At 39.9% G+C, this 26379-nt stretch overlaps 1 protein-coding gene across 4 annotated transcripts in view; it reads right to left on the bottom strand.

The window, feature by feature from the left end:
* Nucleotides 1–26379, bottom strand: part of ctage5 (CTAGE family, member 5) — a 79274-nt gene that overhangs the window by 39647 nt on the left and 13248 nt on the right. Inside the window, exons 1-4 of one of the 4 annotated variants that reach the window (XR_003718574.2) lie at nt 11642–14668; nt 6579–6761; nt 6391–6485; nt 3461–3650 (exon numbers count right to left, since the gene is read on the bottom strand). Coding sequence is in view for 3 of the 4 variants with exons in the window: in XM_028821182.2 (XP_028677015.2) it covers nt 6391–6485; nt 6579–6761; nt 11642–14567 (3204 nt within the window). In the remaining variant the exon portion in view is untranslated. The other 3 variants (XM_028821183.2, XM_028821182.2, XM_028821181.2) reach the window with 3 other exon arrangements.

Below are 26379 nucleotides of genomic sequence, written 5' to 3' on the forward strand. Positions count from 1 at the left end.
TTATATGTGAGGTCAATTCTGCCCCCAACCTTTACACTCTGTTATAATAAGCAGCCCTTCTGCTGTTGATGGTGATCTTTTACCATCTTAAAAAGGTATGGAGTTGTTGCTTGCACTGTATATTAACCTGCTTCTTTCTTTGGTAATGTTCCATGCTGTATGTTTGACGCCGTCTTTACAATTAATAAAATTCCTACCTCCATATCTTCTACGTCAGTGGTCTCAAGATATTAATACAATAATAGACAATACATTAAAAAATCCCAGCTTTCCAAAAAACATTTATCTATATATATAAAATTCTTTTCGCGTTTGAAACGGAAATTACGTATAACCACAGAGGAACAGGAAAAACATTCTTAATAAACCTGATTCTTGCCGAGAGAGCGAATAGTGACATAGCTCTGGCTGTAGCGTCATCGGGAATCGCTTCTTCATTATTAGATGGAGGCCGTACAGCACATTCGGCATTGCAATTACCACTAAACCTCGCTCACGACGAAAGTCCAATTTGCAACATACGCAATGGCTCTGGAAAGGCAAAAGTCTTGCAACATTCAAAGATAATAGTTTGGGATGAGTGCACCACGGTATATAAAAGAGCTTATGAAGCCTTGAACCGAACAATGCAAGATCTCAGAGATCCTACCAAAATAATGGGAGGTACTGTTGTTTTACTCGCAGGAGATTTTCGTCAAATATTACCAGTTATTCCACGAGGGATACCAGCAGATGAACTCAACGCGTGTTTCAAATCCATGCTTCTCCCACGGTCAGCTATATGTCGCGTGTTCTTGGGTAGGTACACCAAAAAATGTATACATTTATACACGTAATGGGCAAACAAAAAATGTAGTATACCTGAAAGCACTGCAGTAGTACTCAATGTATCTTTACTTCTTAAATGTTAATGTTTTACTGTTTAATAATTTATACTCTTCTTATATGTTGTTCAAATTCTTTTATCAAAATGTTTTACTGTTTAATAAATTTATATGCAATGTGCTTCTTATATACTACTTCATATTCTCATACGATAATGTTGTTTATATTGATTTCTATGTTATTGTAAATGCTCTTTATTTGTTGAAAAATAAAACTGGCAATTAACAAACTTATTTTATAAATACATTTTATTTTTTGCCCTTGCACTCAGTGAGCGAAGCCACTGGGTAATCAGCTAGTAATATTTATAAAATCATTGTATTGAATTCCACCCATCAGTGTTCCATACCTACTTTGGGCAATACAGAGTAGAGACCAGAGCCTGTAACAGGCACAAGGCCCTGGATGGGACACGCACTTGCACAAACACATAGTCACTCATACCAGGCATTAGCGTATCATACATTAAGGCAGGGGTGGGCAAAGTCAGTCCTGGAGGGCCGCAGTGGCTGCAGGTTTTTGTTCCAACCCAATTGCTTAATAAGAAGCACTTATTGCTCTAGAAACACTTCTGCTTCATTTTAGTTGTCTCCCTCATTAAGATTATGAACCCTTATTGCTTATTTAAGTCTTAAACAGCTGCATTCTCGGTTTTTAATTGCTCCTTATTAGCAATAAGATGCAAATGACAAAAGAAACCAGCAGTTATCCATTTTGCTTGTTACCCTTTTCACCTGTGTGTATTTATCATGCACTATTTGGTTTAATTAAATACTTGGAAGGAAAGAGAAGAGAAAAAAAGTGAAGGATTGAGAATTACTCATCCGTTTTACACTTCAAAGTATTTGGATGATATCCTTAGAATGGAAAATATGAGAATGACTTGACATAGCAGAGTTAAAGCACTAACAGGCCATGAAATGTAATTATTGGCAAGGATTGTTTTCTAATTAAGCAACTGGGTTGGAACAAAAACCCGCGGCCACTGCGGCCTTCCAGGAATGACTTTGCACACCCCTGCATTAAGGAAAAAAGGGGAGAAAACCCCATGTAGATATGGGACGTAACGTAAGGGACAACTAAGCTACTGAAACTGGACTTGAGAGGCAGCAGTGCCAACAACGGTAACACTGTGCCACCTGTGGTGGTACTCAGGTTTGTGATAAAAGTAAGTACTATTAAAACAAAACAAAAAAATTGACAATGCAAAGAAATTAGCGGTAATTTCTATTTTGACTGTGACTAAATACTGCAACAGACACTCCAATTGATTTGATATAAAACAAGCTTTGAATAGACAGCAGTCATTATTTCAGCAGTACTGGCAAATAAACAAAAAACACAATACTGAAATGTTTTTCACTGTACTATTTATAAAAGCTACTATAACAAAAAACACAATTCAAAGACCACGTATAACAAGTTTAAATGGCAAGTGCCACTGTACTGATTGATGGCGTGTCATCCCTTCAACGACAGTTTCTTCCCAATGCTGACGGACTAGACGCAATAAAGAACGGATGGATGGATGTTTTGGCCGGACATTCTAATATGGTTCTGATTTAGGGCTTAATTTTTTATACAAGAATTCCATCCATCCATCCATTTTCCAACCCGCTGAATCCAAACAGAGGGTCGCGGGGGTCTGCTGGAGCCAATCCCAGCCAACACAGGGCACAAGGCAGGGAACCAATCCTGGGCAGGGTGCCAACCCACCGCAGGACACACACACACCAAGCACACACTAGGGCCAATTTAGAATTCAGCAGGCCCTATTCATAATGATGCAAATTACACAAATGGGTTGAAACAAAAACACTTCTGCTTTGAACAGGAATTTAAAAACTGTCTAAATATTAAATTCTTCCATACTAAGACTGCCACTACCTTAAAAAACTGATACTTTTTTGTCCTTGTTAGGAATTCTAACTGGGTTTACAAAGACTGATTACAGGAAACTGACTTTGTTTGAATGAGGAACCTGACGTTCTCCGGCGCGATGGGCTACCACAAGATAGCGAGGAAGTGCTACAGTATTTATTAAACATTATTAATAATAATAAAAAATGGACTGCTATGAGTTTTTCCCCATTCTGTTTTATGAATAAAGTTTCTACCAGCATGACAGATGATTATGCCATATCTAATCGTTTCAGGAGGCGTTCCAAGCATATGATGCCAACTGACATCCAGATCTACTTTACTAACACTTAAGGCATCAGAGACGCGGTTTTTTAAAATCGACAACATCTTATAAACTACATCATCTCTTTCCAAGGAGTGGCAGTTTTTTGCTGGCCACAATAAACTTCGTTCCTGCCTTTTTAAAGGTAACCCTTGCAAACGTTGTTTTTGTCCACGTTGTCAGCGAATTTAAACAAAACCTGAGGAGAATTTAAACAGAAACAGAGGACACAAAGTCCTGTCTCAACCGTTACACTAACTCTGTCGTCTGTTGGCAGCAGGTAGCTACACAGCCCAGCCACGCAGGCCACTTAGAAACCGGCGCTGACCACAAAAGGATACTGCAAGAGGCAAATAATGCAATTTTTTTTCAGGCAAATATGTTACTCACAACTTTCACTTTCTCCACAGCCAAGGAATAGTAAACTAAAAGAGCAGGCACTTCAGTGGTCACCCCGTCTAAGTGGCTCATGTTTTCGTCTCCCATACTTCTAAAACACACTTCTACAAACGTATATTTCAGAAACTGTCCATTTCATCAACATCTGGTGCAATCCGTCGCTGTCACTTAACTCGGAGACCTGCAGGGAGCAGCGGAAAAGGGAAGGTCTTAATGTACCTTGAAACAAGGGGGTGATTATTAATCAACCTGACCAAATTATTTAACACGTAATCAACGCTATAGCCTTAGTTTTACTTTTAAAATGTTAGAACAATGAAAAACTGTCATTTATGTGTTTATTTAGGTGAATTAAAGGGAATTCCGTCCAACAATGCTCCCCCACAAAGGATAACTTGGTAGGCTCCCAACGTCACCAATTGTAGATCGCCACACGGTCTGAGACAATCGCCGTTAAAGAGACAATGACTGGATAGTAATGAGTAATGATATGAATGTTTTTCACCGTTTTATTTATTAATCAATTAAGTTATTTATTTATTCAGAATAGTTAAAACTAGACATCTTTGTGGCCATTTGTCCGTCTCAAACGCAGCATAAGCCGTAAGAGAGTACAAGACAAGCAGACTTTTCGGTTTCACAGTGTCTATTTTTCTAGTCATCCTTTTTTTGTAGTGTTGTAATCTCATTCTGACAAGATTATCAAAATGGGATCACTTCTGAAGTAAGATTCTCGCCGCCCGAGGTTCGCCCCTTTACAAACACCTGCCACATGAAATCACCTCGGTGAAGTTCGCTCAGGGTCTAACACTCTTTAAGATGAAACAAGCTGACACTTCGTAGAATGCTAAGTCATTATGAAGAGGAGCAGCGCACCTACCCTCCCGTCGTCCTCCTCCTCCTCAAAGGCCATTATCAGAGATACAGTGAAAATATCACGGCCTTTAATCGCTTCTCTCGGTAACGTGCACCTCGTATGAGAAATGAAATTCTGACGACCTAGTACTAGTAATATGAAACCAGTAATGCCAGTGACAGCCAGCAGATTGGAAAAGGGGTGAAACTGGTGGACTTGTGACAGGCAACCACACTCGTCATTTAAAGTTTAAATAACACTAATACTTTTAATTCATTACTCTGTAAACAGGTTTAAAAAAGAGCAAAATCCTTGGAGAGGTTTAGATTAAAGGTATCTACACTTGAACATAAAAAGGAATGAATTAATGACCTATCAAGTCATCAGTGCACACATTCTATGAACTCGTTTTGTCCGATACTGTGGAGCTGGAGCCTAATCCTGTAGCACAAAAATGAAAGTAGGACAGCTCGGAGAGGTGCTAAATATTAACAGGTACTGTCGATAGGAAGAGCCCTTGAAAGCCCTAGAAATAACAGGCTAACACAGGGACAACACCAGCGACTGAGTGACCCCGGAAATCAAAGCTGGGGCTGTGGAGCTATGAGGAAGCAGGCCTGACCTCGGCTCCCCAGCAAAATATGAAGACAGCCACGCATCCATCAATCCATTTCTCACACACACTCGTGTTTGAATATAAAGAAATATGTATGTGGTTAAAGCATGCATAATTATAAGAAATATTCTTACTATATTTGGATGGAGGTCATCTATTGTTTTGCTTTTTTTTGTTTTCCATTTTTTCCTTTGCTTTTATTATATTTAATTCCAAATAAATGGTTGTAATTAGTGGAGCACTTTAAAAAACTGCTGAAAACACATTACTTTAACATGGCCTTCTCATAACTTCGCTGTAATTTAATCCTGATACTCTGTATATCCAATTCATTATAATAACTATTCATGGTGGCTCTAAAATCTGTACTAACCCCTACTCTCTTCTGTTTCCTTTTCCGGTGTCCTTACCACCATCTACTCTAAGCACCATGATGTTCCAACAATGATGGATGGATTAAAAGCCAGAAGTCTGTATGACCATCAGCATCAAGTGACTCCGTGAGAACCCTAACTACAAAGAGGACTATTTCATTTATGTTAGGTAGAATGCCCAGAGGGGACTGGGTGGTCTCGTGGCGTGGAACCCCTGCAGAGTTTTTTTTTTGTTGTTTCTGTCCACCCTGGCCATCGGACCTCACTCCTTTCTATGTTAATTAATGTTGTCTTATTTTAATTTCTTATTTTGTCTTTTATTTTTCTTTTCTTCACTATGTAAAGCACTTTGAGCTACTTTTTGTATGAAAATGTGCTATATAAATAAATGTTGTTGTTGTTGAGTGTAGATTGATGGAGAGAAATGGCAAATCTATCCATTTAAAATGAAATCTACAGCACAATAAAGTGTGCAGAAAGTGAAGAGGTCTGTATGTCTTTTGTATAGTGCCTTTCCTATCTATCTATCTATCTAATCATTGTTGCCAGAAATACTCTGCGGCCCTACACTCCTGAATTGGATTTAGCAGATTTGAGGAACGTTATGGGCGGCACGGTGGCGCAGTGGGTAGCGCTGCTGCCTCGCAGTTGGGAGACCTGGGGACCTGGGTTCGCTTCCCGGGTCCTCCCTGCGTGGAGTTTGCATGTTCTCCCCGTGTCTGCGTGGGTTTCCTCCGGGCGCTCCGGTTTCCTCCCACAGTCCAAAGACATGCAGGTTAGGTGGATTGACGATTCTAAATTGGCCCTAGTGTGTGCTTGGTGTGTGTTTGTATGTGTCCTGTGGTGGGTTGGCACCCTGCCTGGGATTGCTTCCTTCCTTGTGCCCTGTGTTGGCTGGGATTGGCTCCAGCAGACCCCTGTGTTCGGATTCAGCGGGTTGGAAAATGGATGGATGAATGGAGAAACGTTATGTCGTAATAATGAATTATCTGTGATTTTTGTGATGCTGTACATGTTAACATTAAATTAATAAATATCACATTAAAACACACTTTTTAGAAGCACACTTTTTTACCTGCTTTCCAAATGATTCAAGACCTAATCGTAATGGCTGATAAAGACTAGATGCTTGCAGTGACTTAAGAATGGCCATTCCACCTTCTTTTATGGCTAAAAAAACAAAAATATATTGTGTTTAATCTTATCTTTCCTTCCATGATGGAATTATTATCAACATTAATTGGAAACATAAATTAAATGTACTGTTTAGAGAGGTGTACACGTCTCGTTTATGTGGCATGATGGGAGTGACAGTGCTTTTAGTCTGGGAGGGCACTTTCCAGCTCCGCACTTCTGGCGCTGATTTGGTTTGCTCATACTTATCTGCTTTTATGTCTTTTCTTGTCTCCTGGCAAGCTTCCCTGATGCAGCCTGGGATGTTTTCATCTAAAAGAGAGAGAGACGAGAATTTGTGAGTTTTACCTTTTTTCTTGTAAAATTTTTGCAACCTCTTGCCATAATGTTTTCAATGTATACTACTGGTAGTTTTGTGCATTTTTACATTTCACTTGTGACTAAGTGTTTTCACTGACATATTTTGTGTTTTAACATTCCAGGTTTAAAACTGATTGCAGTTTTATTAGCATTGCAAGACATTTTGGTGCTGGTACTGAGTAAAAGAGCTATAAAAATTTAAAATCTAATAACAAATAGTTACACTCAGTATGGAACAGAAAGTGCTGTACATCTGGTTCACACAGCATACTTATTTCTTTTAAAATTCGTCTAAGCTTGAGACCATATTGTTTTACCTTATATCAGTCTCTATAATTTGCTTTGTTATGTTAGTGCAGATATGTCAGTGACCATATTACTAATGTAAGACAGGAATTGTCACTGAAGGAAAAAGCTGAAAAGACTTTCATAAAGACAACTAAGAAAAACAACATGAAACCAGGCAGTAATACTGGTGTGAAAGGAATACTTTGTTGAACCTGAGAAACTGCAAAAGCAGAAAATACAGGAAACTGTTTCTTTGTTTCTTTTCAAACAGCCAATTTTATAAACGTTTGCCAACTGACTTTAACAGAAACTAAGAGTTTACCACTAACGGGATTGCCAATGTCAGATCCTCCAGACACCGGAAGAAGTTGCAGCAGCATGGGAACAGCTCAAGGAAATGATACTGTACTGTGCATATGCCCATCACTTTTGATGTGTGTTGCCTTCAGTGACTGACTGGTTTATAGTAAACTACACAAAGAGCCCGTTTCGACAACGTCAGATGAAACGGGCACGAATTTGTGTCAGCAGTGTATGAAGAACAAATGATAAGTAACAAAGAAGTTGTTGTGTAATGACTGTAGTCCGCTTTACTCATTACTGTACAGGCTTGTACTGTTAGTTGATGAATTTTCCAGGCCTATAGTATAATATTGAATGATGAATGTTCCAGTACAATATGGAATAGTAATAAGTATAAGCACCTCAAACCTGATATAGGTGTATTGAATGAATGCGTAATTGAATCAGAATGCGTAATTAGGCCTCAAGCTGTAGTTGAAATCGCCTTTCAGGCCTCTAGAGCTTTAATCGAAGTCGCCTTTCTCTTTGAATTTTTGCGGCCATAAATCCGCCGCCTGCCGCGATGTTGGGGTTGGATGTCTGTCTCGTAAGGTTTTTCGGGCAGTTGCGCAGAAGGCGACTGCGCATTCGGCTTCGGACGGACATGAGTGAGTGAGTGAGTGAGTGAGGAGGCAGGCGAATTATGTATTAAAATGATTCAACTGCATAGTGCACATATAAAATAGGATTATGATATTTTAGCTTGACTGTTTATGATTTACATTTAAGGCAATGTTCTAGAAGAAACAGTGACATCATATGATGTAAACTTTTGTAATAATAACAATAAAAATAATGATGAAGATACATAATACAACGACTGGAGGGATGGCAGATACTGTGGAGGTAGGAAAAATAATTCAAAAAGAACTGGGCAAACACAAGAAAAGCACATTTTAAAGAGGAAAAATACAAATTGCTACACGTGGGAAAAAGGACGTCAATTATAAATACAAGATGGGAGACACAGCTATACAGGAAATGACTTCTGAAAAGGATTTAGGGGTTTATATTGTCACAACATTATCATATTATTATATTATTAACAACAAAAGGATGGACATGGCTGCGGTGAATACGTATTTTAAGAAGAGGGAGGAATATAGGGTTATGTACAAGAGTGGAGGAAGATGCACACAGGTAGAATACATCCTATACAGAAGAGTTGATCTGAAGGACATTGAAGACTGCAAAGTGGTGGCAGGGGAAAGTGTAGTTAAGCAGCATAGGATGGTGGTCTATAGGATGATGTTGGAGATCAAGAAGAAGAGGAAGAGAGTGAGGGCAGAGCCAAGGATCAAATGGTGAAAGTTGAAAAAGGAAGACTGCAAGGTTGAGTTTAGGTAGGAGGTGAGACAGGCACTGGGTGGCAGTGAAGAGCTACCAGACAGCTGAGCAACTACAGCAGATGTGGTAAGGGTGACAGCAAGAAGGGTGCTTGGCGTAACATCTGGACAGAGGAAGGAGGAAATGGAAACCTGGTGGTGTAATGAGGAAATACAGGTGAGTATACAGAGGAAGAGGATGGCAAAGAAGAAGTGGGATAGTCAGAGAGATGCAGAAAGTAGACAAGAGTACAAGGAGATAAGGAGTAAGGTGAAGAGAGAGGTGGCGAAGGCTAAAGAAAAAGCGTATGATGAGTTGTAGGAGAGGTTGGACACTAAGGAGGGAGAAAAGGACTAGTACCAATTGGTTAAACAGAGAGACCGAGCTGGGAAAGATGTGCAGCAGGTTAGGGTAATAAAGGATAAAGATGGAAACATACTCGCAAGCGAGGAGAGTGTGTTGAGCAGATGGAAAGAGTACTTTGAGAGGCTGATGAATGAAGAAAACAAGAGAGAGAAGGTTGGATGATGTGGAGATAGTGAATCAGGAAGTGCAATGGATTAGCAAGGAGGAAGTAAGGACAGCTATGAAGAGGATGAAAAATGGAAAGGCTGTTGGTCCAGATGACATACCTATGGAAGCATGGAGGTGTTTAGGAGAGATGGCAGTGGAGTTTTTAACCAGATTGTTTAATGGAATCTTGGAAAGTGAGAGGATGCCTGAGGAGTGGAGAAGAAGTGTACTGGTGTCGATATTTAAGAATAAGGGGGATGTGCAGGACTGCAGTAACTACAGGGGAATGAAATTGATGAGCCACAGCATGAAGTTATGGGAAAGAGTAGTGGAAGCTCGGTTAAGAAGTGAGGTGACGATTAGTGAGCAGCAGTATGGTTTCATGCCAAGAAAAAGCACCACAGATGCGTTGTTTGCTCTGAGGATGTTGATGGAGAAGTTTAGAAAAGGCCAGAAGGAGTTGCATTGCACCTTTGTGGAACTGGAGAAAGCATATGACAGGGTGCCTCGAGAGGAGTTGTGGTATTGTATGAGGAAGTCGGGAGTGACACAGAAGTATGTAAGAGTTGTACAGGATATGTACGAGGGAAGTGTGACCGTGGTGAGGTCTGTGGTAGGAGTGACAGATGCATTCAAATTGGAGGTGGGATTACATCAGGGATTGGCTCTGAGCCCTTTCTTATTTGCAATGGTGATGGACAGGTTGACAGACGAGATTAGACAGGAGTCCCTGTGGACTATGATGTTTGCTGATGACATTGTGATCTGTAGCGATAGTAGGGAGCAGGTTGAGGTGACCATGGAGAGGTGGAGATATGCTCTAGAGAAGAGAGGAATGAAGGTCAGTAGGAACAAGACAGAATACATGTGTGTGAATGAGAGGGAGGTCAGTGAAATGGTGAGGACGAGGGAGTAGAATTGGCGAAGGTGGATGAATTTAAATACTTGAGATCAACAGTACAGAGTAATGGGGATTGTGGAAGAGAGGTGAAGAAGAGAGTGCAGGCAGGGTGGAATGGGTGGAGAAGAGTGTCAGGAGTGATTTGTGACAGATGGATATCAGCAGGAGTGAAAGGGAAGATCTACAGGACGGTAATGAGACCAGCTATGTTATATGGGTTGGAGACGGTGGCACTGACCAGAAAGCAGGAGATAGAACTGGAGGTGGCAGAGTTAAAGATGCTAAGATTTGCATTGGGTGTGACGAGGATGAACAGGAGTAGAAATGAGGACATTAGAGGGTCAGCTCAAGTTGGAAAGTTGGGAGATAAACTCAGAGAGGCGAGATTGCATTGGTTTGGACATGTGCAGAGGAGAGATGCCGAGTATATTGGGAGAAGGATGTTAAGGATAGAGCTGCCAGGGAAGAGGAAAAGAGGAAGGCCTAAGAGAAGGTTTATGGATGTGGTGAGAGAGGACATGCAGGTGAGGGGTGTAACAGGGCAAGATGCAGAGGACAAAAAGATATGGAAGAAGATGATCCGCTGTGGCAACCCCTAACGGGAGCAGCCAAAAGAAAAAGAAGATATTGTCACAATATTCTGATCGTCTATGCAATGAGCAGGAGTGATTTAAAAAGCAAATATAATATTAAATAATATTGTACAAACTGTTGAATATAATTCGAGAGACGTTATGCTCAGACTATATTGTGCATTGGTGAGCCCACATGGAGAATGTTGTGTGCAGGTCTGGTCACCACGCTATAGCAAAGCACTTGAAGCTGTGGAGAGGAGAGCAACCAGGCATATCCCAGGACTTAAGAACGTCTTACTCTGACAGACGCGAACGATTAAAGCTGTCAAATATTGAACAGAGGAGACCATGTAGGGACCTAATCCTAGTCTTCAAATACATTGATAAATTCAATTTAGCCAAATTGTTTTGATTAAATACTCTCAGACACCAGTGAAAATTAAGGGGACGTACATATACGACTGAAGCCAGAAAGCTCTTCTTTACTTAAAGTGCTGTAGGAATCTGGAACAAACTACCGAGACATGGAATTGAAGTAGAAACCTCGACGCACGTTACAAAGTACAGTATCTGAACAAGTTAAAGTGACAGCTTAGCTATTAGCTAAACAAACAAGCTTAACAGACTGAATGATCTCCACTCTTTTGTCAGATTTCATATGTTCCTCTTATGCTATGTTATGTTCATTAGCTGTACAATAATATACAAAAAGTTAAAATTACTGTAAATATGGTTAATTATTATACTGGTATACAGGCTATACTTTTATAGCCTCTGATGATTTCCAGCAATCAAGTGCAAACCTTTGGATTAACCTTCACATTTAGAAAGGCAGTGAATTTGAAGGAGACAACTGGCCACGTGCTTTGAAAATAATAAACAAGTACCTTGTTTTTCTTTGCTACAAACATGTGTAGCATATTTACTTTTTAAAGTAGACAGGATGTGTTTTAGCTTTTGAAGAGTCATGATATTTGACTGAATGTCACTAGCCGTCATGTGCTTCTCTCCAGTAGTTTTAATGTCAAGGGCACTCTTGTCCCAGAATGTGTTTAGATTTTGCTCTAAATCACAAATTATATTCAGACCATCCATTTCATTTTGTTTCGCATTCAAAGTCTTGGAAAAATCAAGATAGTTATTTATCCACAGCAGCTTGGACAGTCCAAAAGCCTCTATTGAAAAATCAATGTCTTCTTCACTCATAAATTGCTTAACCCTCTCTAGATCCTTGGTAGACTCTAAATCTTGTTCACTACTGAAAGGTAGAAGTTTTGGTCTGACTTCTTGAGAAAACAGATCAGTCATTGGAGATGATTTCCTTGTCTCTTGGTGTTCTTTGGGAGACACTCCAAAATGTGTTTTATGACCTCTTTCTTGAACATCTTCCTCTTGTGTCCTAGCCATAGCTTTACTAACATCTGACTGGACAATACTATTGTCATTTTCTGAAGATTCTACTGGATGGAAATGTTTGATATGCCCTTTACAATTTTGTTCTTCCAAAGAAGTGTCTTTCTCATAATCTAAGATGTTAGTTGAATCATATTGTTTATTGTTTCGTATATTTCTAGATTGATCTTCTACATCACCATTAGGTAAGACAGCTTTATATGGTGACGTGTGTATCTCTTGTACTCTTGTTAGGTGCTGTTTAAAGATGTTGGGAAGGCCATTTTTCATGGCAGAAAATGGCAGATGACCTTCCTCCACTATCATGCCCTTGTTGCTTTTATCAATTGTGTGCTTCTCCTCATACGTTTCCACTGGAACTTTGCTGTGAGACACTTCAAAAAGTTTATTTTTTGTCAGGGCCTCTTTAGTTTGCTGGAAATGGACATCATTGAGAAGAACTGAAGAGAAATCTCGATGAAGAGTCTTAGCGATCTTTTGGCCCTTATCCTCTACAACAGACAACTGTTCAATTTCTTGTTGTTCATTTTCTATCTGAGTAAACTCTTGCTTAGGCAATTTATGTTGTTGACTTTCACGTTCGTTAGTTTCTTGTGATACATCGCTTTCCTGATTTTTAAGTGCATTCCCTAAAGTAATGTTTTCATGTTTTATATTTTTTATCTTGTCCCCTGGCCAGGATGTAGATGCTTCTATCTTTTCAAAGAGTTTTTGCTGAGGTAAACAAGTATTGTCAGATGCTGTGGTCACACATTCATTATTGCGTTCTTTCAGTTTAATATCCAGTTTTGCCTCATTATGAACTGCAGTCTGTATTTTGGAGCTATCGTCTTCAGTCTTTTTCTGCATAATTTCCTTGTTTTCTTCAAAAGGCCATGAAAGCTCTGTAACATGGTCCAAATTATTTCTGTCATATGTATAAATTAAGTTCTTACAAGAATGTTCCCATTCCTCTTGTTGTAATTTTGACCGTATATGGGTCTTGGGTTTATCAGTGACTATACTTAGTCTTTCTTTATAATGGATCAAATAGCCTTGTTGGAGTTCCATTTCATTAACGTCTTGGTCTTTGCCTTTATTTATTATGGAAACTTCACTAGAATGAAATTCCAAATGTTGATCTTGCCCCTGAATTGATACGGCTATGCTTTCTAGTGAATCCTCCATTTCACTTACAGATTGTTCCTCCTTCTTGAAATATTCTGGCTCTTTTTTATCCACACTGACATCATGATTGTCCGTGGTATCAGTGAAATCATTTTTGCTTACCCAGTCCTTGACTGCAGGCAACTGAAGGTCTTGGCTTTGATCTTCCTTTACTCTTGTTTTTATTTGCTCCGATTGTGATATTTGACTTGCATCTCTATAAATGAATGCTTTGCATGACACTTTTGATATATATCCATTTTCTTCCAAATCCTGAGGAAAACATTTTTTCCACTTTGGGACAATCAAAGAATAGAAGTCAAATTTTGGACTCAAATGCTTGGCAAAAGTAGGCTGTTCTTTTATTTTACTCATTATTCCTGTGTGAAGAGAAGTGTCTTGGCTAGATTCATTCATGTTATATATGTCGGAGGTTACTTCATGTTGTTTACAAACCATTTCATCGAGGTCTGAGATAACCATTGTAGCATCTGATGGCTTATCCTTAGCTAAGGTTAGTCCATTCTTGTCATTTTCATAAAAATATATGTGACTATTTTGTGATTCCTTACTTTTTTCTTCCATCAGAGGTTTTCCTGAACTTCCAGATGTAATAATATTGGTGTTGTCTACATTTTGGTGATCAAATCGTTCAGCTTGATGATACCTATTAAGGTCCTTTTGCCCCTCATATGTCTCACTTAGAATTTCATCACTTACCTCAACATTTAACTGTTCTTCTGTGGTTGCACTTGTATCTTCTAAACAGTCATTGTATTTGCTTATTTCTTTGTTAAAGGGGTCACGCTCCTCTAGATGTAGGTCATGCCCTTTAAACTTCACAATCTCATCACTGTCTATCTGTTGATCTAAGGCTCTTTCAGAGAGTGAACCTTCATTTTGAAAATCATCTGTGTTAATAGCCTCAATGCGATTTTGATTTAACTCATTTGTACTATCTGCACTTGACACGTCTTGACTTTCCATCAAAATCGTTTCTCTTGCAGAATTTGAAATAAGCAAATTTCTTACACTGTTTGTTAAAATTGCCTCATCTGTGCTTTCCACATTTGGTCCAGTAGTCTTCAGAGACTGGTCATTTTGCTTAAATGTTGAGGCAACATTTTTCAATATGCTTTGAACACCTCTGAAACCGAACAAAACTTCAGATTCTATGTTAGTCACAGATGCCTCAATTTTTGTTTCATCGCTCCCTGTGAAGTATGTCTCTTGGTCAGGGCCTGGAGAGGCCATACCTGTTGAGTATTCATGATGTGAAGATTCAGGTACATCTTTCTTGAAAACTTGAACATGTTCCCTGCCAAACTCAAGAACGCTGTTATAAAAAGTACTATACCAACCTGACTTTTCCTCTTCTTTATTTTGTTCATCCTTCATTTTGTCTTCCGGAATTGGTGCTAGTTCATTTTTCTTATTCTCTGACGCAAAGGTTGGAGAGAGTTGCTCTCCATTCTGCATATAAGGTAATGGCTCATCCTTTTCAGCATGTACATGGTCTTGGCCCTTAATTGTTTCATTATGATCATGAACAATGCTGTCCTCACTGATCTTTTTCTCTTGTTTTTTTTCATCCAATACTTTCTCCACATCTTCTCCATGATCACGTTTAATATTCTCATTCTTTTCATGGGTCTGTCTATCATCGGTCTCCCCACTTAAGCTTAAAACCTTACTCATGCTGAATGGAATCCAACTAGAAGAACTGGACTCTTGTCCCATATGTAGTTGCTGATTATCTTTTTTAAGCGTACTATCCTCTCCTTCTTTTACAGTATTTACTTTGCCCATTTCATCATTTTTCTGGGGCATGACATTTTTAGTCTCTTCCATCTGCACCGCCTCCCTCTTGTCAAAATTTAAAACACTAGATAATCCATTATCAATCGGATCAGGCCTTTTAGTTTCCATTATTTCCTCCATGTCATCTTCATGTATGTTATCACTTAAATCCAATGCAATTTTCCTGCCTTTAAATGAGTCTTCTTGTGTTACTTCATGCTTTGCCTCTTGACCCTTTTGTTCACCAAGTCCTAGCCAGTTAGTAAATCTAGATCCAAGCCAGGAAGATCCACTTTGTTCAGAGACTTCCACTGCTTTATTATCCTCATTATGCTGAACAAGTACAGAACTTCTTTCCTTTGAGCTAAAGTCTTCATCGTGACTTGAACTACTGACATGACCTTCTGCACCATTATCCATAACTAATGGGGATCTTTGAGATTCTGAGTTCTGTATGTCTTCTGCCTCCCATTCATCCTCATTTTCCATTGAAGGCATGCTTCCATCAACACACAAAAAGTCCTCATCCTAAAAAGAACATAAAAATGTATTAACAAACCTTTATCTATATATCCATCCATTTTTAAATGACTTTTACACTGCAGTGTCAGAAGTCTCAGCAATATTATATTAAATCACTTCTCCAGTCCGTTATAGTGCAGTTTCATACACAAAACCCTCACTTCAGGCAAGACCACATGTAAATTAAGATACATGATTTTAGAACGTTGATCCCTAAAAACAGAGGGAGAATGTGTCACAGAGCAAGTGACCAGGAAGAGAATCAAATCCAAGTCCTCAGAACAGTGGGGTGCCACAAAAAATATGTGAGGCCTCCAAAAATAGCACAAGGAGCAGGCCAGCAACTTCACTCTCCTGCTTAGAACAGGCACACCTAAATTCAGTCAGGCACCATTCAGCCAGAGCAGCCCCCAAGAATGGGGAGCTGGCAAAAAAAACACTAAATGTCCAGAAATATATCAAAAAGCCCCACAAGAGGGAGGATAACCATCAACCCTAGGCTTGAGAACACAAAGGGAAACAGGGGGTCTTCATAAATGAAAGATTTCTTTATCAAAAATAGAAAAATAAATGAACTTGCTCAACAGAGCAAGAAAAGACAAAAGGAGCTGCATAAGAGACAATCATACAACAAACAAGTGTAAAAACACTATCCAGAACTCAGAAATCATAAGCCAGAATAAAGAAAGCCACAAAAACCAGTAAATCCAATGAAAAATAGCAATACTCATAGATCTCTACAATAAACAAAATGATCTCCTGCTCCTGAGCCTTCTCAGCTGACTTAAACAGCCAGAGGGAGAGTTTAGAAGTGGTGCGGTCAGGGTTGCTCTGCCCCCGGGGGCTCCAACCACAAATAAGAAGGAAGAGTTGTGCATTTAAAAAGATACATTATAATTATAATAAACATAATGGAACACATGTAAAAAAAATATCACACATAATAACTCAAAAACAACAAAAATGGCACTAACTTACAATAAACACATGTTGATAGGTAGCTTTATCGTAACTGATTCTTGATAAAATATACCAATGTAGTAGAAAGAAGAAATGAGGCCAAAATAAAAGTAACAAATTAAAGAACAAAAGAGCATAATTAACTGATGGAAATGCCTCAAAAAACTAAACTTTTCTTTATTAAGAGCAAAACCAAACAAAATTTAATAATGCTTTTCACAGAGTTTGGATGTTTTTGGGTGTTAAAAATCGGACCCTGTGCATCACCGTGTTATATAATGTTATGTGATGATACCATGTGTGTTGTATTGTAAAAATGCAACATATCATGAATCTCAAAATGGCAGTGACCTTGGTGGTGTTAAAAAAACAAAATAACAGTAAAAAATGTCATGAGGTGGCTTTTATACTGCTACTTTAATAATTAGCAGTATTTGTTTTTAAAATAGCAAAGGACCAGGAGTTAAAGGGGACCACAAATCCTAGTTAAAAACCAAGAAAACAACAAACACCAAAATAATCAAATAAGCCCAAAGGTGAACCAAAAGTCAAAATCTGAGAAAATAAGCAAAGTTCTAAGCCCTGAAGATCCTTCACATTTACTGAATACTCACACCAAGCGGATTTGAGTGTTTATTTATTCAGTATGTTGGATGCCAGGTATACCACAACACTGTATCACTCACACTGTGATCTTGTGTTGTGTATTCCATAATTACACATGCCACATGACAAAAAACAATCCACAACATGAAAGTCATTAAAATAAACTTAAATAATAACAACACTAAGAAAAGCAATATTAATACAGTGAAACCTTGGGTCACGACCGTAATTCGTTCCAAAACTCTGGTCGCAACCCGATTTGGTCGTGACCCAAAGTAATTTCCCCCATAGGATTCTACATAAATACAATTAATCTGTTCCAGACCGTAATAACTGTATGTAAATATATTTTTTTTTAAAAGATTTTTAAGCACAAAAATTGTTAGTTATACCATAGAATGCACAGTGTAATAGTAAACTAAATGTTTACTTACTTCTTCTGCTTGGGCTCTCTCGCTCGCTCTCTCTCTCGCTCACTCACGCTCTTTCGCTCGCTCTCTCGCTCACTCACTCACGCTCTCGCTCTCTCTCTCTCTCGCTCGCTCTCTCTCTCGCTCACTCACGCTCTCTTGCTCTCTCTCTCTCTCTCGCTTGCTCTCTCTCTCGCTCACTCACGCTCTTTCGCTCGCTCTCTCGCTCACTCACTCACGCTCTCGCTCTCTCTCTCTCTCGCTCGCTCTCTCTCTCGCTCACTCACGCTCTCTTGCTCTCTCTCTCTCTCTCGCTTGCTCTCTCTCTCGCTCACTCACGCTCTTTCGCTCGCTCTCTCGCTCACTCACTCACGCTCTCGCTTGCTCTCTCTCTCTCTCGCTCTCTCTCGCTCTCTCTCTCTCTCTCGCTTGCGTTCTCGCTGCACAGGGAGAGACTGAACATGTGCGGAAATCATTGGCGCGTACGAACCGGAAGGGAAACTGGCTTGTTCGTCACCCAAGTGTGTGTTCGGGTCACAAGTGAAACACCTCTTTCCGGGGGACGGCGGTTTTTATATGTGCCAGACCGGAAGGGGGTGGGACTTGTGGAGACGATGGGGGCATGGTCAGTTGGTCTCCTGGGGTGTCTTCTCTAAACTGACAGTTAGTAACAGCATCCCTTTGACCCCAAGATGGTACTGCATACCTGAAAAGAACCAGCAAAGTGGTCCTCAGACAGAATGTGTGACACAGGACTAAATTTTATCCATCCATCCATCCATCCATTTTCCAACCCGCTGAATCCGAACACAGGGTCACGGGGGTCTGCTGGAGCCAATCCTAGCCAACACTGGGCACAAGGCAGGAACCAATCCCGGGGCAGGGTGCCCACCCACCGCAGGACACACACAAACACACCCACACACCAGGCACACACTAGGGCCAATTTAGAATCACCAATCCACCTAACCTGCATGTCTTTGGACTGTGGGAGGAAGCCAAAGCGCCCGGAGGAAACCCACGCAGACACGGGGAGAACATGCAAACTCCACGCAGGGAGGATCTGGGAAGCGAATCAGGGTCTCCTAACTGCGAGGCAGCAGCGCTACCCACTGCGCCACCGTGCCGCCCCGCACTAAATTTTAAACATTTATTATTGCAATAATTACGTTGAGTAACCTCTCCTAAATAAATCAAGAAGAAACTAAAAGATTATTAACACAAACATTAAGTAACTCAAATAAAGCAAGATGCCAAAACAGAGCAGAACAAAATGTGAACAAAAATAATCAATGTGTTAGCTAACGTTAACCACAAGATAAATTCTCATTGTTATCCATAAAGTCAAACTAAAGGTTTAAAGCACAAAAAGTCCCAAAAAGAAGATACAAAAGCTTCAAGTTTCACTAGTATAATGAGCCAGGGGGCTGAAATCAGAGAGAAAATATGTTAGTCAAGACCAGGAAATGGAACATTCTTTATAAAGAGAGGTACATTAAAAAAAGAAATAATCAATCATGCAAGATCATGACAACTAGAGACCACCAAAACGAGAGTACATAGCTAATCTTTAAGAAAGGGGCTATTATATCTCAGCCAGCCCTAGCTGGTGCTCAAATTCATGTTTCTTTGTTTTCTTTCTTAATTTTTGATTCTTTTGTATGTGTTAATTTTATTTATGTTTATTTGCTATTGATTGTGTTTATGTTTCAGTGACTTGGTGATGTTCCATGTACGTATGTTGTAGCTGGTCCCCCACGAGATGAGGTCACCTGCCAATCACCTCCGGAGGGTCTCCCACAGTTGCTAGCAGTTCACTCTGAATGTGCTCTGGAGTTGGTGAATGTGTGAGTCTTTCGCTGTGCTTCGTGCTTTTTGTAGAGTTCTGCATTTTTTTCGACCTTCTGCTCTGTGTTTTGAGCTTGCTATTGGAATCTGTTTTGTTTGCTTTGGATTGCCTTTGTTTTAGTGGCAATTCCATTTTGCCTTTTGTGCTCCACAGAGCTTTCTTTTGTGCCTCCAGGAAACTTGTGGAAGTAAAACTTTTCATTTATAAAGATTCTACGAAGCCCTTTTTGTATCTAGCTGGGGTTTTAGATGGGATTCCCCTCTAGTGAGCATTTTTGGAATTGCTTTTGGGACATAAATACTTTGTGACTCCTAGTCATGAGAGGAGAGGTGGGTGACTTGAGTCGTAATTTTTCTGACTTGCTTAACAATATTTAAAGAAATGACTGGACTTTGACTTGCTTATGACTGACTTGTGAATCGAAGGATAAATGACTTACTAACATTATAGGGCCACAACTATTATTTTTCAAATTGCATTCTTTTAATTTACGTTCTGTTAATATACTTTAAGCACTCCATGAGTCTTCAGGAATAACCAGTGTGTTAGAATGCAACAGCAATGGAAGGATTAGTACTGGAGATTATCAGTTTTGAATATCTTTGACATACTGCAGACTATACTACAAAAATTTGAATGGCCGTCTGCAAATTCTAACGGTAAAAATTCACCGACATGATAACAACATCTTCAAACTTTGTCATTTCAAGATTCATACAGAGTTACGCTTGCTGGAGAGTTGACCCCAAATACCACGATTGATGTGTTATACTTTGTGAATAACCCGGTTAAGGCAGAAATTTGGTGTCTCATTAATCTGTGTTTACACAGGCAAGTAATCTTCTGGAGTTCTCCTTTGTCGAAATGCTCCAATGTCATTAAACGGTACAAAAAAAAAAAGTCAAATGTCATTATTGGCGACTGTTAAGCAACAAGTAAGCATGGCATCTTTAATAATCGTCTTGTGTTTTCTAGCAGGAGAATGTAATTTATTTTTTATCATACTAGGGGGCTTCACCCTCTGCTCACTTTGCTTGCCAGCCCCCCTGGCCTGTGCTATGCACCAGCCACATGCACCAGCCACATGCACAAGGCTCCTTCTTTGTTCTATTTTGTATCCTTGTGTTCCTTTTGAGTGTTTTTGTAGGTGGAGAATTTATTTCTGGCATTTCGCTTTAACTTTGATTATGTTTTAGAGGAGATGAATTACTTTTATGTCCTGCGGTGGGTTGGCACCCTGCCCGGGATTGGTTCCTGCCTTGTGCCCTGTGTTGGCTGGGATTAGCTCCAGCAGACCCCCGTGACCCTGTGTTCGGATTCAGCGGGTTGGATAATGGATGGATGGATGAATTACTTTTGTCTTCCTTGGTGCTTATAGTTATTTTCTATGGGCGCCGCCATTTTGAAGGTTGGTTTCTTGTGCTGGCTACCACATTGTGGTCTGGTCATCTGAGATTGTGGGTTTAAATCAAAGTTCATGTGTACATTAATTTTTTGTGTTTAGCTCTCTAACCCTTTGATACAAGCTCCAAACTGCAATTTAATTTTGTGTTTTGTGGCTTTGACAACCTGATAGTTTTAAAAGCTCAGTTACAATCTCTGGCCCTTTTCTACAATCTACTTTTCAAAATATCAAATGAGTTACAGAACTGATTGGCTGCAAGGAAAGATGATGTTCAAGGATAAAATCTGTGATATGTAACAAGAAACACCTTAATGAGAACATGGCAAAGTGTTTAGAGGATATCACTTTGAGGATGTTAGTAAAATCTCATTAGACTTAAAGTGAAAATTTTTGGCTTTTAGGGTAAGTGGTGTGAGTGGTACCAGTTGAACAGAGTCCTTGAGTCATGTCATATCATCACCACTGTAAAGAATGCACAATACTGAGAAGTACTCGATAGAAGCCAAGCAAATAAAACTGGGGAAAAAGATTGGTGTTTCAAATAAGTAAGATCTAAAAGGCCCCGCCAAAGTGAAACTGCAGTTGATCAAAATGAAAACAATTCATGTCTCCGAGTGGCTTGGCCAGAGTTCTGCCTTTACTATTATTACGTTTCTGTGGCACAACCTCAGATTTTGCTATCCATCATCACTCCCCAGGCAACTTGACCCAGCATGTGCAATTTTGCAAGAAGGAAAAAGTAAATATTTATTCATCACAATGTGTAAACCAACCCTGTTCATGCTAGATGTCAGAGGTGCTTGCCAAAGGTCTGACCCATGGAGATTAATACTTAAAAAATATGACTTTCATTGTTTTATTGTGTACTATAGTCATTTTTGAAGAGGAGTCTGTGACCCACAAGTACAATTTCCTATTGTGCTCCATTCAGATCCAGGGCTGTGACATTCTTAAATATGAAAAATGATAAAGGATATTAAAAACTATTTTCTAGACTCTGTAGTAGATTCCCTGTAGTGGAGACATTTCTAAAGCATTTAACAACTATAATTAAAAAGAATTATTTCCACAATTCAATAGTAGGTGCACTTTCAAGTTGAGGGATTTGATTTGGTTTACAGAGACTGAACCCAGCAGCCCATGTGGTTTCTGCTAAGAGAAACAAAGTCCACATACCCTGTAGTAATGGAAGCTCCGGAGAGACTTGATACAGACATTGAGAGTTGCAGTTAACTCTTTAAACATTTCTTTCATGAAACTACTCTCACCAAAGAAGTCTGCTAGTTGTAATAAATGAACACGGGAAAAGAAAGAAAGATCAAAGACAGCAAACTGTCAAAACACCTCGTGTGTTAGTGTTTTTCTGTGAAGGTAGAAAATCGACAGAAATATCTCATTATTAACCTGTGAAGATAGAAAATGGACACCTCACCTCATGAGTAAGTATAAGTCTGTGAAGACAGAGAATAGATACAACACCTCTTGTCCATTCATCCATTATCCAACGCGCTATATCCTAACTACAGGATTATGGGGGTCTGCTGGAGCCAATCCCAGCCAACACAGGGCGCAAGGCAGGAAACAAACCCCGAGCAGGGAGCCAGCCCACCGCAGACAACACCACTTGTGCGAGTGTTAATTAGTGAAGGTAGAAAATCGAAAGAACAACTCTTCGCAAGTGTGAATAGGTAACAATATAGGAAATTGTGAATTTCCCCTTGCGATTAATAAAGTATCCATCTATCTATCTATCTATCAATAGAGAATCAATGGAGCCTCTTCTGAGCAGGTGTTAATCGGTAAATTTGGAGAACTGATGGAGCCCCTCTTGAGTGGGTGTTAATAGGTTAATGTAGGGAATTTAGGTTAATAGGTGGGGAATCGATGGAACCCTTCTCTAGTAGTCACGACCAGGTAAAGATGGATAATCAAAGGAGCCACTTTCACATGGGTGTTGATAAGAACAGATATGGATGTAATGGTACCCCTCTTGAGCAGCTGTTAATAAGCCAAGATGGCGAATCTAAGGGACCCCTCTCACACGGGTATTAACCCTTTGCGGTCGTTAGGCCAGAAAACTGGCCTTAGTAAAAAGTGCGCTATAGGTCGTCAGGCCACCGCTGGTGGCCCTGCAAGTTTCTGACCGATTTGCACAGTCGCCTGTCGAGAAAAGTGGCCTCTGTTATTCCTACGTGCTTGAAAAAAATAACTGCTGTAATTATTGGCGTTTTTTCAATAATTAATTATGACTAATGTAGCGTGACGTTGAAAATTAAATACGACTGCAAAGGGTTAATAGATGAACACAGAGAATCGGCACAATGCATCTTGCACAGGTGTTTATCAGTGAAGTTGACCACTCGAATACTAGCTGGAATGGCAGGTACTACAGTATATTATATTTTTTCAGAAGATGCAAGACTTCAAAGTTACCTCTAACAGAGCGGACAGTTGGACATCGGGTCTATATGCATGACCTCCTTTTGTCATCTGTCCTTAACCAGTTTTACTTTTCTAGTTGTTAGCTTAAGTTGTGAAATACAGCATCAGGCAGTTGGGTTAAGACCATCGCATTAAAGAACCTGAGAGTTGGCTGTTTAACAATTTTATAGTAACAGTTACATAAAAGTTCTTTTCAAAATTAGGAAGGAGAAACATTTTCAAGGAATATACTGTATCTGGTAAAGGTGGACAACCTCCTGTTTATGACAATAAAAAGATTAAGGAAACAGGAAGTAATAATCCCAGAAATGGTTAATGTAGGCAGCTAGCACGTTACCTTTGTTGGAATCTGAATTTCTTTGGATGCATATAGTTCTTCTGTTTGTACAGCATCCTTTGCGAAGTAACCAAACAGTTTGCCCATCTAAAACAAAATAAAATTAAGTCACTAAATGCATCAATCATTTTCCATTTCACTCTGACACAGTGGCATGAAACCAGCCATTTTAGAGCCATGCATGTCTTGGGACTGTGGAAACCAAGGCTTGCACCCTGCACTATGCCCATTTATTCTGGGAAGGCATTGGCTCCATGTGACACCAAACCATATAAGCAGATTAGAAAATGGATGGATGTCATATTGCCACCCTAGATTCTTGATAGCTTTGTGCTACACCACAAATACCTAAAACCAGCATATTAATTCTGTTAGAGTTCAGTGCAGCATTTGACACTCAGGTCAGACATGACATTCTACTGTCCAGAATGGAGAACATGCTGGGTATCTCTGGCACTGCCCTCCAGTGGTTCAAGTCCTATCTGACTGATAGGCAAGAGTTTGTTAGTCTTGGCAACAGCAGGTCCAGCACAGCGCCAGTCACACAAGGAGCTCCACAGGGCTCTGTCCTCGGTCCTCTGCTTTTCTGTATTTATATACTTCCCCTTGGCCATATTATACGTAGCTTTAAACTGGGTTATCATTTTTATGCAGACGATACTCAACTTTATTTCAATGTTAAAAGTGGAACTTCATCAGAGCTTTCTCAGCTCATAACCTGCCTCAGTGAAATTAAAACATGGATGGAGCAGAACTCTTTAAATTTAAATTGCAACAAAACTGAACTCCTGCAAATTGGGACTAAAGTGCAACTTAATAAAATGAGCTCCTTCCCAGTCCATCTTGGCATTGATCTCATCAGACCTGCCTCTACTGCAAAGAATCTTGGTGTCATTTTTGATTCCTCCCTTACTTATTCCGCCCACATAAATCACATTAAGAAACTTTCTTACTTTCACCTCCGTAACATATCATGTGTTTGCTCCTTCTTCTCCTTCTCTAACGCTGAGAAACTTGTATCCATGCTTTTATCACATCCTGCATCAATTATTGTAATTCCCTACTGGCAGGTGCCCCTTCTAATTTTATATCTCAGCTCCAGCTTATTCAAAACTCAGCTGCAAGAGTCCTTACTCGAACCAGCAGAAGCGAGCACATCACACCCATCCTGCTCCGTCTTCACTGGCTCCCTGTGTCTTACAGATTCGAATATAAAATCCTACTAATAACCTACAAAGCCTTAAATAACCTGCGCCAAACTACATCAGTGACCTTCTCCACCACTATACGCCTGTCCACCCACTAAGGCCCTCTGATTCTGGTAATCTTGTTGTACCCCACACTAATCTACACTCCATAGGTGACAGGGCCTTCAGCTGTATAGCGCCCAGACTCTGGAATGACCTATCGAAATTAATGAGGTCAGCTGACTCCATGAATTCTTTTAAAAAACAACTCAAAACTCATCTGTTAGCTCTACTTGACTTTATTACCCTTCTCTCAGTTTACCTCGATGTCAAGATGCTCATGTAACCTGTGTGTGTGCGCTAGATCATTAATTACAGTGGTGTGAAAAACTATTTGCCCCCTTCCTGATTTCTTATTCTTTTGCATGTTTGTCACACAAAATGTTTCTGATCATCAAACACATTTTACCATTAGTCAAATATAACACAAGTAAACACAAAATGCAGTTTGTAAATGGTGGTTTTTATTATTTAGGGAGAAAAAAAAATCCAAACCTACATGGCCCTGTGTGAAAAAGTAATTGCCCCCTGAACCTAATAACTGGTTGGGCCACCCTTAGCAGCAATAACTGCAATCTAGCGTTTGCGATAACTTGCAATGAGTCTTTTACAGTGCTCTGGAGGAATTTTGGCCCACTCATCTTTGCAAAATTGTTGTAATTCAGCATTATTTGAGGGTTTTCTAGCATGAACCGCCTTTTTAAGGTCATGCCATAGCATCTCAATTGGATTCAGGTCAGGACTTTGACTAGGCCACTCCAAAGTCTTCATTTTGTTTTTCTTCAGCCATTCAGAGGTGGATTTGCTGGTGTGTTTTGGGTCATTGTCCTGTTGCAGCACCCAAGATCGCTTCAGCTTGAGTTGACGAACAGATGGCCGGACATTCTCCTTCAGGATTTTTTGGTAGACAGTAGAATTCATGGTTCCATCTATCACAGCAAGCCTTCCAGGTCCTGAAGCAGCAAAACAACCCCAGACCATCACACTACCACCACCATATTTTACTGTTGGTATGATGTTCTTTTTCTGAAATGCTGTGTTCCTTTTACGCCAGATGTAACGGGACATTTGCCTTCCAAAAAGTTCAACTTTTGACTCATCAGTCCACAAGGTATTTTCCCAAAAGTCTTGGCAATCATTGAGATGTTTCTTAGCAAAATTGAGACGAGCCCTAATGTTCTTTTTGCTTAACAGTGGTTTGCGTCTTGGACATCTGCCATGCAGGCCGTTTTTGCCCAGTCTCTTTCTTATGGTGGAGTCGTGAACACTGACCTTAATTGAGGCAAGTGAGGCCTGCAGTTCTTTAGACGTTGTCCTGGGGTCTTTTGTGACCTCTCGGATGAGTCGTCTCTGCGCTCTTGGGGTAATTTTGGTCGGCCGGCCACTCCTGGGAAGGTTCACCACTGTTCCATGTTTTTGCCATTTGTGGATAATGGCTCTCACTGTGGTTCGCTGGAGTCCCAAAGCTTTAGAAATGGCTTTATAACC

Source organism: Erpetoichthys calabaricus, chromosome 16, assembly GCF_900747795.2.
Source record: "Erpetoichthys calabaricus chromosome 16, fErpCal1.3, whole genome shotgun sequence".
Classification (NCBI taxonomy): Eukaryota; Metazoa; Chordata; class Cladistia; order Polypteriformes; family Polypteridae; genus Erpetoichthys; species Erpetoichthys calabaricus.